This window comes from Eucyclogobius newberryi, unplaced genomic scaffold (assembly GCF_026437365.1).
Source record: "Eucyclogobius newberryi isolate DKJ021-1_F unplaced genomic scaffold, fEucNew1.0.hap1 SCAF_9, whole genome shotgun sequence".
Lineage (NCBI taxonomy): Eukaryota > Metazoa > Chordata > Actinopteri > Gobiiformes > Gobiidae > Eucyclogobius > Eucyclogobius newberryi.
Genome location: NW_027316532.1, coordinates 21,651,953 through 21,669,585, shown reverse-complemented (window position 1 = coordinate 21,669,585; position 17,633 = coordinate 21,651,953). Strand labels below are relative to the sequence as shown.

The window sequence follows — 17,633 nt, the reverse complement described above, 5'->3', positions numbered from 1 at the left end:
AAAACATTCCAGCACAACAAAAGTAATTTGCAGTTGCAGGTGTTACTACAGGTTTATATCACACGTGTAAACTTCTGCACAAATGTGACCGTTTATGAGGTCAAAATATGACAAATAAAGCATAAAAAACATCTTAATTTGCACACAAACAAGCAATAATGTACAAATAAAAACAGAAATAATCAAATTTGCTCTCTACGCGTGAAAAGAGAGTTCTTACACATCTTATAATGGCACACGGACTGTTTCTATAGTAACTGCAACACATATTGGTCCTTGAATGCACCGTAGTATGTTGTATAAGTAGTTTTGCATCAATAATGAGATTTAAAATTTATACCATATTTTCTGGAGTATAAGTCGCACCAGCCAAAAAATGCAGAATAGAAGAAAAAACATATATAAGTTGCACTGGAGTATGAAATGCGGTTGCAAGTGTGAAAATGACAAATAATATCACATATAAGTCGCTCCGGAGTATAAGTATATAAGTATAAGTCGCACCCCGACCAAAACTATGAAAAAAGGTGCAACTTATAGTCCGGAAAATACAGTAAAATAGAAAGTAATGATCCGGCCGTGTCTTGGATTATAACTTCTGTAATGGCAGACTAGAGCGTAATCTTCTTGAACCTTTGCACAGACGCCGCCTTCTCGTCCGACTCCTCGTCCCCAGAGAACGTGGAGGACTCGGGTTTGGACTCGCCGTCTCACCAGACGCTCGGCCCGTCCCCCGAGCCGGGGCAGGGCTGGGCGGCGTGGCCTCCCGCGCCCCAGAGCAAGGACCAGACCCGGGGCCGCTCCACCGACCCGTTCCTCTCCGCGTTACGAGACCCCTCCCCTGGACGCGGCCCCCGTTTCCAGGACGACGGGGTGTGGTCCACGCCCTCGTCCCGTCCCACGCGCGTCCCGCCCGAGAGTGACCAGACCCCGATGCGTTTCCCCAACCTGCCCACGCCCGAGATGGAAGCGTCGGTGTGGAGCTGCAAGCACATCCCGCGGGACGACCCGTTTGTCGCCTTCAAGCGGACGGTCGACCAGGAGAGCTTTTCGGACTCTTGGACACGCCCCCCGCCTCGCTCCGCCAATCAGGAGGTCCGGGGGGATCCGTTCGCCGCGATCGACAGCAAAATGCGCTCGGGCAATCCTCCGCCGTCCTCGTCCTCTTCGGCGGCGTTGCATCGTAAAAACAAAGACAGAAAACGGGACCGGAGTTTGCCGCCTCCCGTCACTTCGGAAGACCCGTTCGCCATCACCATGATTGGCAGCCCGACGCACCAATCGGCACTGGCCGCCGGAGTTGGACTAATCCCGCCTCCGAGCAGCGCGCCGACTAAGAACAATCGGTTGGGCGTGGACGCTTGCAACGCCGTGCCGCCGCCGCAGGCCAAGAAGGAAACGACGCACTGGAATTCGGTGCACAATCCGTTCAGCGACGGCGTCCCGACGGCGGTGGTGGTGACGGGCTCCAAAACGCACGATAAAACGGGAACGGTCGGGCACAAAGAGGGCGGGGCAGGCGACAGGAGGAAGCACAGGTCGTCAGCGGGCGAGCCGCGGAGGAACGCTCCTCTGACCAGGCACTCCGGACCTCAGGAGGACCTCTGCTTCTCCACTGACAAGGACCAGGACTGTCTGGACATCGCGCAGCCCTGCAGCCTCGGCTCGCACAAAGGTCAGAGTAAAGCCGCACAAAGGTCTGAGTAAAGCCGCACAAAGGTCAGAGTAAAGCTGCACAAAGGTCAGAGTAAAGCTGCACAAAGGTCAGAGTAAAGCTGCACAAAGGTCAGAGTAAAGCCGGACAAAGGTCAGAGTAAAGCTGCACAAAGGTCAGAGTAAAGCCGGACAAAGGTCAGAGTAAAGCCGCACAAAGGTCGAGTAAAGCCGCACAAAGGTCAGAGGAAAGCCGCACAAAGGTCAGAGTAAAGCCGCACAAAGGTCGAGTAAAGCCGCACAAAGGTCAGAGTAAAGCCGGACAAAGGTCAGAGTAAAGCTGCACAAAGGTCAGAGGAAAGCCGCACAAAGGTCAGAGTAAAGCCGCACAAAGGTCGAGTAAAGCTGCACAAAGGTCAGAGTAAAGCCGCACACAGGTCAGAGGAAAGCCGCACAAAGGTCAGAGGAAAGCTGCACAAAGGTCAGAGTAGGTCACTTTCACGGTGGAGGAGCTGATGTGGCATTAAACTGGTCTTTCTCCATGAAGAAGTTATAAAAATCAGTTGGAAATGAATCCTATATTTACTTTATTGTCGTACTCATTGATGTCAGAAATGTGTCTTTGTCTTTCAAAACATAAACATAAATACAAGAATGTTGCGTTTTATGCCAAACTGTAGAAGGAATTTACCCTCTGTAAGTTTCTATTGTTTTTCCTCACAAACGTCTCTGTTTCTGTTTGAAGTCTCGAAACACAAATACAGACAGGAAGCGTCAGAAGGAGACACGGCTGCTTCAGCCGCTCGAGCCAAGAGAGCGTCAGGACGACTCAGCGGCGCCGAGAGAGTGAGTCTCATCAGTACAAGGTTTATACCCGGGATGGCCTGCAGAGGGCGGCGCTGAGCCCATTCTGTCATTGTCTCCTCACAGGACGCAACGGTTTTAATTCTTAACACAATTACACAGGTGTCATTTTCTCTTGTGGTTCTGCTCACAGCTGTACACATGCTGACCACTGGGGGCAGCACTGACCTTTTTAAAAAGTGACAAGAAGAAGCTGCAAAACAAATCAGTTTCTCACCTTGTTTTCTGCTCTTTTTTTTTTTTAAATTGCTGTGGGCCTTGCCATGTTTATTTTTCCAGTTGCACTTTTATGGTCAATTCTCTAAATGTCTTTGAGCGCCCTCTAGTGATAATGTACAAGAACACAGCCTTGACATTGAAACAACTGTATAAAAAGTATAAATGAAGCTTTGAGAGCCAGGCTTCGACCACATGGAGCTGTTTACGGACTGAAATGGAACATAAATGAGCCTAAAGCTACACACTGTTCCTTTAAATGTAGCCATGTGCCTGCTTTATCTTTTCAAACGCTGCACTCCCAACTGACACCAGCAGGCGGCGATCGAACTAAACTGCCATTCAACAAAACGGTGGCAGAAAAAGTGCAGGGAAAGTGTCACAAATACAGTCAAAACGTGTTCAAAATGATTTAACCTGGTATTACATTCATTCCCTTCTCTCTGTGTCGGTTCCAGTCTCGCTCTCTGTGCTCGTCGCCTCTCCCCTCCCCCAGCCCCTCCCTCACCTCGTCCTCCTCCTCCTCCCCCAGCGAGTGGGGCCCTCCGGCCCGAGAGCCAGACTGGGCGGGGTCCCACCGAGCCCCGAGTCCGGGTCGAGCGGGGCCGGCGTCTCCTCTGCCGTACCAGCAGCACCAGGACCACCCTCCGAGACCACGTAAACCTCCGCCCGACGCCGCCGGTCACACGTCTGCGCGTGCCGGAGTTAAACGCTCTCGTGTTTTTTGCAGTGCACTTGTCCCGGGGTCCCAGTCCCATCTCGCTGAGCGCGCAGGAGGCGTGGCCTGTCGCCGCCGCCGTCACCGAGTATATCAACGCCTACTTTAAAGGAGGACAGCGCAATCGGTCAGCAACTGAACACACCCACGATTGGTTTAGTCCTTTAAACAGTGGTTATTTTAGTCTAGTTTAATCAAAATCACTTTAAATAAGGATATTCAAATACATACCTTTTATTTAACGTTCACATTTTATCAACAAAATAGTTTCTAGTCCTGCACAAAGACGGAAAACAATGCAAAACAAGACACTAGCGAGATACCAACGCAATAAAATCACTTAAATCAAATAAAAACAGACCTAGAAAACCATAAATTAGCACTAAATAATTAAAATTAATAAAAAACAGAGCGGACAAAACGACTCACGTGTTGTTTATAAAAGTCGGTCACAATATCTTCTAAAATGTCTTGAATACAGTTAAATATTTCACTTGTATTAATGTATTAAACCCGACCAAGTCAAAACTACTTTAATCGCGATTTATTTTTCTGACTTCCTGTTGCTCGATATTAGCGTTTTGCTGCTTAATTATGATCCTTTTTAATTGATAAATGGAGCAGAAATGACATGTTTTACACTATAATATCACGAGAAACTGTTTTTCAGTTGCCTGGTGAAGATCACGGGCGACCTGACCATGTCGTTTCCCGCCGGCATCACCCGCATCTTCGGCGCTCACCCAAACGTGCCTGTGCTCAGCTTCCGGCTCGTCAACGTCTCGCGCATCGACCACTTCCTGCCCAATCAGAAGCTGCTGTTCAGGTCGGGCTCCGGGTCGAAATCCGGTCGCGCTTTGTGGGCGTGGCCGCGTTTTCACTGTGTGTTGTTGTTGTTGTTGTTGTTGTTGTCTCCAGCGATCCGTCCCAGAGCGACCCGGAGACCAGGGACTTCTGGTTCAACATGCAGGCGCTCCAGGGCCACCTGCAGCGGGAGGCGGAGCTTAACCCTCAGGCCTCGTACTACAACGTGGCCCTCATCAAATATCAAGTACATGTCATTTCTGACTCATGTTTACGCTGCAGAATGTGGACTTTGAATATCGATGTGAAGGTCGTGTTTCATGTCACGCGTGATGACGATTCACCAGCTCAACACTGACTAAAGTGAACGAGGGAAAAGTGTTGTCAAAACGACATATTTACTTTTTTGTCTATTTTTTTTATTTTTTATTTACATTAACAATTACAATTTACATAAAACAAACTGACCTGTGTAAAGAGATGATGATGATGATGATGATGATGATGATGATGATGATGATGATGATGATGATGATGATGATGATGATGATGATGATGATGATGATGATGATGATGATGATGATGATGATGATGATGATGATGATGATGATGATGATGATGATGATGATGATGATGATGATGATGATGATGATGATGATGATGATGATGATGATGATGAACTAAACCAGGACTAAACCAAGTCTAACTCTGGCATGACTAAACCAGGACTAAACCAGGGCTCAGGACTGAAACGTGGAGCCGCAGGAGGAAAAAGGTTAAATCCTCAAATTTAAATGAAGACTTTGTTCTTGTCTTTGCTTTGGCCTGTTTTGACATCACATTCATCATTTGTTCTCATCACTCACTGGTATGTGTGTGTGTGTGTGTGCTTGTATATATGTATGTATGTATGTGTGTGTATGTATGTATGTGTGTGTGTATGCTTGTGTGTGTGTGTGTGTGTGTTTGTATATATGTATGTATGCTTGAATGTATGCTTGTATATATGTATGTGTGTATGTATGCTTGTGTGTGTGTGTGTGTGTGTGTTTGTATATATGTATGTATGTGTGTGTGTATGCTTGTGTGTGTGTGTGTGTGTGTGTGTTTGTATATATGTATGTATGCTTGAATGTATGCTTGTATATATGTATGTGTGTATGTATGCTTGTATATATGTATGTGTGTGTGTATGTATGTGTGTGTGTATGCTTGTATGTATGTATGTATGTATGTATGTATGTGTGTGTGTGTGTGTGTGTGTGTATGTATGTATGTATGTATGCTTGTATGTATGTATGCTTGTATGTGTGTGTGTGTGTGTATGTATGTATGTGTGTGTATGTATGTATGTATGCATGTATGTGTGTGTGTATGTATGCATGTATGTGTGTGTGTGTGTGTGTGTGTGTGTGTGTATGTATGTATGTGTGTGTGTATGTATCTATGTTTGTTTGTATGTATGTATGCGTGTATGTATGTATGTATACTTGTATGTATGTATGTTTGTTTGTGTGTATGTATGTTTGTATGTATGTATGTACGTATGTGTGTGTGTGTGTGTGTGTGTGTGTATGTATGTATGTATGCTTGTTTGTTTGTATGTATGTATGTTTGTATGTATGTGTGTGTGTGTTTGTATGTATGTATGTATGTATGTTTGTATGTATGCATGTATGTATGTATGCTTGTATGTATGTATGTATGTATGCTTGTATGTATGTATGTATGTATGTATGTATGTATGTATGTATGTATGCTTGTATGTATGTATGTATGTTTGTATGCTGAATGTAGCTGGAGGTTCATCTCCATCACCCCCTGAGCTCTCGCCCTTGTTGCCCAGGTCTCGTCCCAGGACCCCGGCCGCGCCCCGCTCCTCCTCTCGGCCGAGTGCCAGCGCAGCGGGACGGTGACGCGCGTGTCCCTGGACTACCACTGCTGCCCCGCCACCGCGCCCTCCACCCAGCTCGCCGCCGTCCAGGTCCTGCTGCCCCTGGACCACGCGGCGACGGACCTGCAGTGTCAGCCGCCCGCCTCCTGGTGAGGACCCGGCGCTGTTGTGACCTCCGGGGCTGAAACTCTGCTGGTGACGTCGTGCGGTGCTAACGCTAAAGGCTAACAAGCGCTAACTTACATATAAAACAGACAAACATGATAAAGAATGTGGGTTTAGTTCAGCTTGTGGTTTCGTTTTAACATTATTAATTAGGCCCGAGCGCCACAAGCTGGCGAGAGGCCTATTACTCTCGTAAGGCCGTGCAAAGCACGTAGTGCGCACGAAATCGAGCGCGAAGCGCTCGCCCACTTCCAAACACTCACTAACGCACTCCTTCACTCACGCACGCCCCGTGCATACTAATTAGTAGTAGGAAAATGGAACATTGCCGTTGTAAACGGGCGAAGCCCGTGCAAAAGTTCGCACTAAACGAGCACTTTACATTCGGGGTCGTCATCCCAATGTAAAGCACTCATTTGCGCTAAGTAGCTCACGAATACGTTCCCCATCTCTTGCATGTTCCGTGCATATAAGCATGTAATGCAAAAATTGAACATTATTACTGTATAGAGGGCCAAAAACACAAAGTGGGCGGAGCCCACTCAAAATTAACGAAAGTACCCGTCAGTGACCAGGGACCCACACCATGAGGTAGGAAAGCGAAAATGTATAGTTTATGATATTTGAAAAATGGGAAACATTGTTTTCGCATCGGAATATTATTCTTTCTTCTTCTTTCTTTCTTCTCGGGACCAACCCCCCTATTTTTCACCCAGTGAACATTGACGAAAAGTCACAAAAATTTGCACACCTCTAAAAATCGTGCCTCTCTACATTCTGGCTATTTCCCTTTTCTAAAATTAAAAAAATTGGCGCGTCAGCGCCCCCAAATGTACCAAAAATGCATTGAGAGATAGGAAATGACCCCAAAAAAATCTGATCGTAGAATCATGAAATTTGGCGCAGAGGTAGATGGTGACAAGAGAAGTAAAAAATATTATTACGGCAACGCCGTCCGCCCAACCAAATGTCGGCCATATTCCTTCAAAAATGGCTAAGCATGACTCGGGAGTTTTTCCAAACGTCGTACTTTTACGAACTCCTCCCAGGGCGTTGGCCCTAAAAAGCTGAAATTTGGTGAAAATGCTACTGAGGAGTGGGACATCAAAAGTTATTCAAATTACATTGATACCTGTCACGGTCTCTGAGCGGCGAAGCCACAAATTGTAGCTAGAATTTCAGAAATCTCCCAAATTTAACATTTCTGCCGTTTGCGCAGATAAAGTCTGAATTGCGTCAAATTAGAATCAGTTGTTAAACTCTTTGCCCTAAACCTACTTGAAGTGAAATAAATTAATTTGGCGCCACAGCGCCCCCTACAGATTTTATATGGAGGTTAAATATTTAGTTTTGCGAAATTATATGAAATTCGACACACAACTCAATTTTGGCATCCCCATCAAAAAAGTCAATGAGACCCATGTCATAATTGTTATGGCTTTGCCGTAACGATGACCGAAACCTTCCATGTTATTCCAATGGGGAAATCGCCAGAACATGTTTACACTTTATACTTTCACCAACTCCTCTTAGGGATTTAGACATATTAACCTGAAATTTGGTGAGACTCATCTTCAGGGGTGGACCATCAAAAGTTATCCACATTTTTATTCAAAGAGTCACGGTGTCTGTGCGGCAAAGCCGCACATTTTGCCAAGAATTCAAAATAAAATTGCTTTTTGATGGTAAAACAAAGGGGAGAAGATGTGAGAGCGTCACAGATTCAGCAGTAGGCGTAATAAAAGGACAATTGGGGCGCGTTAGCGCCCCCTCCTCTTGCGGCATGGCGGCGGCGTGGCAAGGGCCGATCATTGCCGCTTGCGGCTATATTTACATTTATTATTGTATGCTAGCATTAGCTTAGAGAAAAACATTTACTTTTGTTAACATAAAGTAAATAACATAACATAAAGTGATAAAGAACGCAAGTTTAGTTCAGTTTGTGGTGTCGTTTTAACATTATTACCGTATTTTCCGGACTATAAGCCGCACCTTTTTTCATAGTTTTGTCCGGGGTGCGACTTATACTCCAGTGCGACTCCCGTGCGTTTTTTTTCTTCTCTATTATGCATTTTTTGCCGACTTATAGTCCGGAAAATACAGTAATCACATTTATTGTACTTTAGCATTAGCTTAGAGAAAAACATTTAGTTTTATCAACATAGATGTGATTATCAATCTGGAACTCTGTGTTGTGTTCATTAATTATTGATTTATTTTAGCAAGACTCGACTAATTCCCCATAAGGAACGCACGGAACAGGAAGTGGAGCTCCGAATTTTTAAGGCAACAGGAAGTAGCCGCTCGGTTTTGCGAAAATGGCCAATTTTCGTTGCAATTTTTATTCATTTTTTACTTGCTTTTGTATTATTGATATTATTTATAACAAGTCTTGACCTTTATTATGACGGTTATAATATTTGAAATGTACCTGGACTTGGAGTGTGTCGTCGTCATGGTGATCATCTCGCTTTTACAAACGCGAGTCAAGTTGTGACGTTGGTGTTTTGCTCGCACAGGAACGCGGAGGAACGACGACTGCTGTGGAAACTGCCAAATCTATCGCCGACCAATCACAGCAAAGGTAAGTTCACAGGACGAAACCCGCCACAGCGCCACTCGGAGGCGCGGAGGGAAACGACACGACTATACATTTATACTTTATCAACCAAATAAATGTAGTAAAAATGGTCATATTCACAAATAAAGTGTATTATTAATTAAATTCTTCATTATTTTATGACATTTTTACTTAATATTTCCACTGTCTTTGTTTGTATCACGTTTACATTTATTTATTTATTTATTTGACACTTTTTTATACTTTAAACTTTACTTTTTGACAGAAAATATAAGTAGTGTTTTTAATATTACCATGTGATCTTGTAGTAATTCAGATAAAGACCAAGATCATTCTAATTTGTGATTTTTGAATGAACTATAATCTATTTATCCTTTTATCAAATCAAACTTTCATAATCATTCAGATAAAGACATGAAACAACGTATTTTAATGATATAGATTCCATTTAAATTACATGTTTTACTCTTTTTCTCGCTAAGATTACATTATTTCTTTTTATTTCTTTATTTTTAGTTTTTTTTGTAACCTGAATCTTATGTTTACTGTGCATTTGTTGTTTTCTATTTTCAAAACCACGAGGCACGATTCTTGACTTAAGCTGTAAAACATCTGTAAAATAGTTAAAAATTAATCGGTGCAGCATATATTTTTGTTTCCATTTATCCAGTAATTCTGACTAATGTTGATATATCAAGTTATTTTAAAGGTCTCGATGTCTCACAAAGATTATAGTTTGACTGGTTTGTACGAGTTTTCACCTTGAGCCGAGACGAGTGGAGAAAGTGGTAATTAGAGTATTTTTATGGTATATCATTATGTTCTTAATTGTAGCGCTCGCTTTAAAGTGTGACAGTCACAGTTCTTTCAAAACTGTGACATCCACTTCATCCTGAGACTAAAACCACAGCCACAAAGCTGTTTTAGATTTGAACATTGTCAGAGTAGAAGCCTGTCTCACATCTTCAGGAAGAATGTTCCGGATTTTAGCTGCATAAAACTGAAACACAGATTCCCCATGTTTGATTTACATCCCTGTCGTGTACATTTACATCTCTGTCGTGTACATGTACATCTCTGTCGTGTACATGTACATCCCTGTCGTGTACATTTACATCTCTGTCGTGTACATGTACATCTCTGTCGTGTACATGTACATCCCTGTCGTGTACATTTACATCTCTGTCGTGTACATGTACATCCCTGTCGTGTACATGTACATCCCTGTCGTGTACATGTACATCTCTGTCGTGTACATGTACATCCCTGTCGTGTACATGTACATCCCTGTCGTGTACATGTACATCCCTGTCGTGTACATGTACATCCCTGTCGTGTACATGTACATCCCTGTCGTGTACATGTACATCCCTGCCGTGTACATTCACATCCCTCTCTCGTCCCCCTCTCTCAGGCTCTGGGACCCTGTGTGCGAGTTGGCAGTGCCTGGAGGTTCCTCAGGGCCCCGCTCCGAGTCTAGCCGTGCAGTTCGTGGGCTCCGGGGCCTCTCTGTCCGGGATGGACCTGGAGCTGGTCGGCAGCAGATATCGAATGTCACTGGTCAAGAAGAGATTTGCTACAGGTGAGTGACCGTGTGAAGCTCAGTCCTCCTGGAGTGGACTGGGCCTGTTAAAGCTCTACAGTGTAACATTTCATCAAATAGACCCTTTAGAATGTCATCAAAATGTTCAAATCCCTGAGGCAATGTGACCTAAACCATAAAACACTGACAACAGCTAAATACATTTTAAGTTAAAAAAGATTTGCTAAAATGGCACAAAAAATAGTAAAAGAAAAACTAACTTTATACTTTTTGTGAAACGCAAATAATTAATTTGTGGTAAGGCCTCAGCTATTTTATTACTTGGTTTACGGATCCGCCGCACTTAGATTATTGATTTCTACAATATAAATAAAGTAAAATAAAGTACCGCCGACAACGCAAAATAGCGTCAAGTGAGTCTGTGATGGAGCAGCTGGGTCTTAGAGAGCATAAGACGCGTGCACCCGTCTCTGTGCGCTGTGGTAACTCCTTATATCACAAACACTCAGTTTGAACCCGTTCACCACATTCTCTCCAGCGTGTTTTGCCGTAACTAAGGCTGCACACTTAGAAGCGTCAATTCTACCAATGCAAAACACGCTAAATCTACTGTAACATTCACCTGCGCGCTGCGTCTCCCCCTCCCTCTCCCCCTCCCTCCCCTCCCGTGGTGCCTTTTGGGAAAACCCGGGAAAAAAAATCTTTTGAAATTGAAATTATATTTATATTTCGTCCGCCTGTTCATTATTTCATTTAAAAATCCGTAAACCAAGTAATAAAATAACTGCGGCCTAAAGTGCGTAATATATTTGCAGACAGAAGGAAAGAACTAGTCTCAACTTCTCTGTGAAATTTGTCCAGTAAAACATAAACGTGTCTGTCACATTCTCTATTCAATAAACAAATCACGTAAAACACATTTAAACGTGTTTAAATGTGGTTCTCGTTTGACAAAACCACCTGGATTTGTAATACCGTATTTTCAGGACTATAAGTCGAACCTTTTTTCATAGTTTTGGCCGCATTTCATTCTCCAGTGCAACTTGTGTTTTTTTCTTCTCTATTATGCATTTTTTGGCTGGTGCGACTTATACTACGGTGCCACTTATAGTCCAGAAAATACGGTATTTTATTATATTTTGTGGTTAATCCCAGTTTTTCTATTGAAATCTTGTCACTTTTGCCTCTGCATTGGAATTTTTTACATTTCTTTGACAAACCTTTAAATAGATCTGTCATTTTATTTAGTGTAATGAGTAAAAACGATGTAAAACGTTCATGTTTGTTTGTTTGAACAGGGAAGTACATGGCTGGATGTTCCCTCTGAGCGTTGCCGTGGCGACACACTGAAGGACTTTGGGCACTTCCTTTCCTCACACACTATTATCTCTCATTTAACTTCTGTCGTTCTGCCTTTCCTCAAACAAAAACCCTCTTAAAGCTATTTATAGTTTTAAATCAGATCTTGTGCCTTTGCCTCGAGCTCACGTCCACATTCCTGCATTTTCACTTCAAAACGTTTGACCGTGAAGTATAATGTATGTCGAATGTAAGAGAAAGTATTATATAAAGTTTAGCAGCAATAATAGATCATAATAAACGAGTAAAGGTGCAATTATAATAGATAGAAAATAATATATTAGTTTATTGGCATCACTTTATAATAACTACAATTTTAATGACGATGAAGCGTGCTTAATTAAAACTTCTAACCCTTTAATTAAGCGGTTACCAAGTCTGAATTAGTCTTAAAGGTGGTATGGACGATTTTTTTTCAGCAAATTTGTTGTCATATTTCCTCGTGGCGTGGATAAATCATTTGTCCTGCCACGTATCAATCATAAAACGCACCTATCGCTCACCTGCAGCCGCGTCAGGCTCGTCCCCACGTTTCCGCGTGCCTAAGCGCATGTATCTATCATAATATAGTTCCCTCAGTGTACGGGGCAAAACGAAGACGGAGAAAGACAGTTCGAGCTGACGCAGAAGTGGACAGAAATCTACAGGAGACGAGAGATCCGATGCGCTCCGTTGCGCTAATAAACAAACGCACGTGTGTGTTGTATCAGTCCGCACGGGGGAGTGCGCATGCGCACTTCCGCCTGCGTTCTCAAATCGCCAAAAAATCGTCCATACCGCCTTTAATAAACGTAGGCCACGCCCACACGAAGTTAAACATTATTATTGTATTTATTTTTTATTATTATTGTTGTATTATATTTCTACAGAAAATATCAGGATAAACGATGGCAACAGTGAAACGTCTTTACATCACTGAAGCTGGACAATCGTGATCGATAGACTTTTATAAATGTAAAGAAAGAAGTTAAATATTGAGCCCTAAAACTGATTGTTCTTCACATCGACTCAATAAGTCACTTTCTCGCTTTTGTGATCCATAACATGTGATATTCTGCCATATTTCACCCTTTTTTAAGAACCAAATACATTTTAACAACAGTATTTCATTGTCAAACCACCACTTAATATGAAATACAATCATCAAAACAGCAAAAATCTAATTATTTATTTCTAGAGTTATTAAAGTATTAAAATGCCACGTTACAGTTACTTCTGATGCACGTCATCTGATTTTTGTCATAAAACATGCAAAAAATAGACAAATTCAAGAATATTATTTACCGTATTTTCGGGAGTATAAGTCACACCAGCCAAAAAAATTATAATAGAGAAGAAAAAAACATATATAAGTTGCACTGCAGTATGAAATGCAGTTGCAAGTGTGAAAATAACAAATAATATCACAAATAAGTCGCTCTGGAGTATAAGTTGCCAAAACTATGAAAAAAGACAAGACTATAGTCCGGAAAATACGGTAAATTCTTTGTTTAGTTCCTCTAAAAACCTGTTAAGTCACTAGATATTGAGTAACAAAAGTGAAACAATCAGTAAAACGTGATAAAAAGCACTCGTTATCATTACCGTAGCAACGCACATCGTAGCACTTCTGGGTGAAAATGCACGGACGTGAACGCGAGCGCAGAACGGCATCCGCGCGTGGCAAACACTGGACAAACCGCCATTATTGTAAGTAGTGTTTTTACACCGTGTAAATACTGTTAAAAGAGTTAGAGCTGCTGTTTGTACATCTGTTTGTGACGTTTCAATAAAGAAAGAAAGTGTTTCATTGTTGTCGTTTTTTTTTTTTTTTACACAGTTTATTACGTGACCAAGTACAAAATACAACTATTCATTTATAACGTACGTTCCTCCTGTTTTTAGTCTAAAGTGTAATCCAAAAATGCACAAAAATAAGTGAGAACGCAGACTAGTCCCGTAAAAAATTACCGGCCAAAAATATCTAGAGACAGCTTTTACAAAACGAGCAGTACACAAAGAAATATCCCAAAGCACTTGAAGGTACTGCGACAGGCACGGGTTACAGGATAAATAAAAAGATTATTCCGTAGCTACGGCGACCGCGGGACGGAAGTTAGACGGAGCGACGTCGTTTTAAGTCGCTCGCATAAATAGAAAGTGAATAAATCCCTTTTATGTCGAAGCGGCCGATCGATCCGCGTTTTAAGGTTTCTGACGGAGGAATCGGGCCACGTACACGTCTACATCGAGATAGATTATATATATATATATATATATAGATTTATTATTATTATGGACAGTTAAAGTACATCCATTCACCGCAGGAGGAGAGACTGTGGACGACGCCTTCACTTTGTCAAGGCCAAAAAGAAATGGTGTGTTTCCGGTAACATTGAAAAAATTCAGGTCGGTCGAATTTTTTTAATATTTTTTTTTTCATATTTTAAAATCCTCGCACAGGTTTTGCTGACTGTTTTCTTTCCTCAGAAGTGAGCGCTTTGCATTAAAGTGGCGTTATTGGTATGCAGATATTGAATAAAATAATTCTCTACATCTATACTACAGGAAAAGAGCCATTTGCAGACGACTTTTTAGTATCAAAAGTGCGGCGATTTTCATATCTTACGATCCCCACAGATGATTTTTTTCCCGCAGCTAGTGGATTCGCTCTCACAAATTGACATTCTCGAAACGTACGGCCAGTAAATATGCCATAAAATGTTTAAGGTCGGGTTTCCTTTATTGTGAAATCCAGGTCGGTCGGGTTACCGGAAACACACCATTTTTTCTTCTTGGCCTGAATAAAGACGACTAGAATAGAGGTGGGTCTGATGGATCCTGAACATGTTTAAACGCCATGACGACGCACAAACGACACCATGACGACGCACAAATGACAAACGACGCCATGGCGACGCACAAACGACGCCATGGCGACGCACAAACGACGCCATGACGACGCACAAACGGCTTGATTCACGATGGACAGAGCGTTTATTAAGAGCGGTTCAGGTTTAGTGACTTCTTAAAACGTTTGTACATCGTGAATTAAGAAGTCTTTGTTGGCGTTTTATTGACTCATTAAGGTGTAGTTGTTCTGAAGTGAATCCAGGCGTTTCCATGACGATATTCATCCAGAAATGTGCAAAGATGAACCTTTGTAAATGTTCAATTATCACACAAAACTTGAGAATTGAGCGTAAAAGTGCAGAAATGTGACTTATGACAGATGACGCTGCCAGTTTGTTAAATCAAAATTTTTTGCAACCTTTTAAAATTGTCTTCACAATTAGAAAACAAAGCAAAATCAATTTTTATTTTTTCTTCTCTTTACATTTCCAAAACAACCACAAACTGATTCTGTGTCCCACCTCTAAACTAGAACCAACTGGTTTTTGGTCGTCACTTATAAAAAGCTCATTTTGGTGATTTAAAAACACACTGCTACAACTTGTGCCTCACTGTCAGGATAAAGAGTTGAAAGTGTTTGCGGCTGCTTCAGGTCCTCGACCACTATTTACATCTAAACAAAAGGACTTTTTCCATGGCTACATCGTCAACACTCGCCTAAAATGTCTAAAGGAGCTAAAGGAGCACAGCATAGAATCCACTGAGGTATTATTGAAGCACTGACGTCTAACACGGGTTAAAAGCACTAGACTCTGTCCTGGGGCTTTGAGGTCCCAGAGGAGGCCAAGGAGCCGGTCTGAGGGCCGGCGACAATAAAGCCCCAAACTGCCCCAGTGTGAGTGAGAGTGACAGAGAGTGAAAGGGTTGGAGACCAGCGGTGGCTGCATCAAGGGCGCCGCCCCCAAGTATGTACATTTTTTTGTGTTTAAAAACAATATAATTTGTTCAGAAGTATCTTATATTCTTATTAGTTTAAATGTGTAAAATAATCATATATATCCATATATATATCTATACGTCTGCACGCCGGGCGGCCTGCCGCGTGGCGCAGCCTTGTTCCCGTGGGGCGGTTTGAAAAGCGCCCCATAGAAAAGCAATGGGGAATCAATCAAATCACAATCAAAAGTGTCTAATTCAATTGTAAATGTGGATTTAAAATATGTATCCATACAGTCAATGTTAAATATTCAATTTTGAACATTTTTCAATTTAAAAAAAAAAAAAAAAAAAAACAGTCATGTCAAATAGCCCTTACTATAATCTTCACCACCAGCCACCAGTGACAGAGTGACAGAGTGACAGAGAGTGACAGAGAGTGACAGAGAGTGACAGAATGACAGAGAGTGACATGACAGAGTGACAGAGTGACAGAATGACAGAATGACAGCGTGACAGAAAGAAAGGGTGAGAGAGAGATAAACAGATCCTTTGGGCGAGTGGTCGGCTGCAAACACCAAACCTGTGAGAAAAGGTGCTCGTTTCGATCGTCTGTGTTTTTTTTTTAGATTTGATACATTCATGCGGCGGTAGAGGCACAGCTGAGCTCGTGGACATCTGCGGGCGTGGTTTGTTTGTTTGTTTGTTAGCGACCTAAGGCACTCCAATGACACTATGGCACGGCTAGTTCAAAACACCCACGAGAAAAACGAAAAACACACGCACGAGAAAAGAAACTGCACAGGAAGTGGTTCACAGCCGCGACGGACACGATGGTGCTGCAGACGCCCCCTGCTGGTGAGAAGGCCTCGCTGCACGCTCACATCTCCTGCATGGGGTGAGTGAAGTCGATGCGCTCGCGCTTCACGGCCGGCTCGGTCGGACCGCGGGAGGCGTCGGCGTCGCTGCCCATGTCGCTCATCTCGTCTGAGAAGGAGGCGTCTGGGGAGGAAGAACGAGAAGAACAGGGTTGAGAACGAGAAGAGGATTTAGTTCATTTTGGATCAAGAGTTGTATTTGGGCCTCAAAACTCCTGCCGTGGACACGATCGTCACATTTGGAGCGAACTTCTGGCTTCATCATAATCTGCGACTCAACCCGAGGACCTGATGGACATAATGTACGTACGGAAAATGGAAGAAATCACAAACTCTGGACCAGGTGGGACAGTTTTTTAACGCTTCTTTGTTTAATGGTGCAAGATAAGATGAGCCTTTATCTAGAAAAGGATCCTCACAGAGCTGCCAGGCTTCTCCAGGTGAGAGAGAGAGCGGTGCAGCAGGGAGATGACGGCGTCCTCCACTCCGATGTCAGACCGATATGCAAACTGCAGCGGGTCCATGGCTGAGCTCACGGTGGAACGGAGGTGGTCCAGGACTAGCCGCTCCAGTGTCTTCATCAGGTGGGACGTGAGAGCCACTGGCCTGAAGCTGTTGAGGTCTTTGACGCGCGGTGTCTTGGGCACAGGTACCAGACAGGAGGTCTTCCAGACCTGTGGTACCACCCTCAGCTTCAGGCTCATGTTGAAGACATGCTCCATAACTCCACACAGTTCATCTGCGCAGGACTTAAGGAGCCTGGGGCTGATGCCATCAGGTCCTGCTGCCTTCCTCACTTTAATCCTCTTCAGCTCAGTCCTCACCTGTGCTGCTGTGACAGTCAGTGAATGGCAGGGGGACTGTGCACTTTATGTGTCCTGTGCTAATTGGGTTCTTTTATTCATTTGCTGTTTTTTGTCTACTGCTCTCTGCTCTGTACATTACGTGTTATATTTGAAAATGTTGAAAAAAAGAAAAGAAATAAGAAAGTCCGAGTTCGATCCTGTATAGTTTTTTTGCATTTGAGGCTCGAGTTCACCTTCCCCTTAGCTCCACCCACTTTACCGCAATTATTCCCAAAAAAATGTGCTTCTGGGTGAAACGTGATGAGTTTAGAGACGTAACTTAATCATTCTACAACCATAAAAACAAGTTTAAGAAGCAGAGTTTGGAACAGGAATTCAGTGTTT

At 43.0% G+C, this 17,633-nt stretch overlaps 2 protein-coding genes across 4 annotated transcripts in view; one reads left to right on the top strand and one right to left on the bottom strand.

Moving 5' to 3' along the window:
• Nucleotides 1-13,142, top strand: part of fcho1 (FCH and mu domain containing endocytic adaptor 1) — a 75,958-nt gene extending 62,816 nt beyond the window's left edge. Inside the window, exons 18-27 of the mRNA XM_072439081.1 lie at nt 644-1,675; nt 2,399-2,499; nt 3,192-3,390; nt 3,464-3,578; nt 4,122-4,277; nt 4,370-4,502; nt 6,102-6,298; nt 8,834-8,898; nt 10,310-10,477; nt 11,737-13,142. Of these exons, the coding sequence (XP_072295182.1) occupies nt 644-1,675; nt 2,399-2,499; nt 3,192-3,390; nt 3,464-3,578; nt 4,122-4,277; nt 4,370-4,502; nt 6,102-6,298; nt 8,834-8,898; nt 10,310-10,477; nt 11,737-11,765 (2,195 nt within the window). The 3' untranslated portion in view covers nt 11,766-13,142. The remainder of the gene's footprint in view (nt 1-643; nt 1,676-2,398; nt 2,500-3,191; nt 3,391-3,463; nt 3,579-4,121; nt 4,278-4,369; nt 4,503-6,101; nt 6,299-8,833; nt 8,899-10,309; nt 10,478-11,736) is intronic.
• A 29-nt stretch (nt 13,143-13,171) lies between these two features.
• rfx2 (regulatory factor X, 2 (influences HLA class II expression)) overlaps nt 13,172-17,633 on the bottom strand; it is a 40,195-nt gene continuing 35,733 nt past the window's right edge. For 2 of the 3 annotated variants that reach the window (XM_072439075.1, XM_072439076.1), the window contains exon 17: nt 16,396-16,567. In XM_072439075.1, coding sequence (XP_072295176.1) covers nt 16,446-16,567 — 122 coding nt within the window. In that variant the 3' untranslated portion in view covers nt 16,396-16,445. Of the gene's footprint in view, nt 16,568-17,633 lie in introns of all 3 variants that reach the window. The other variant, XM_072439074.1, reaches the window with a different exon arrangement.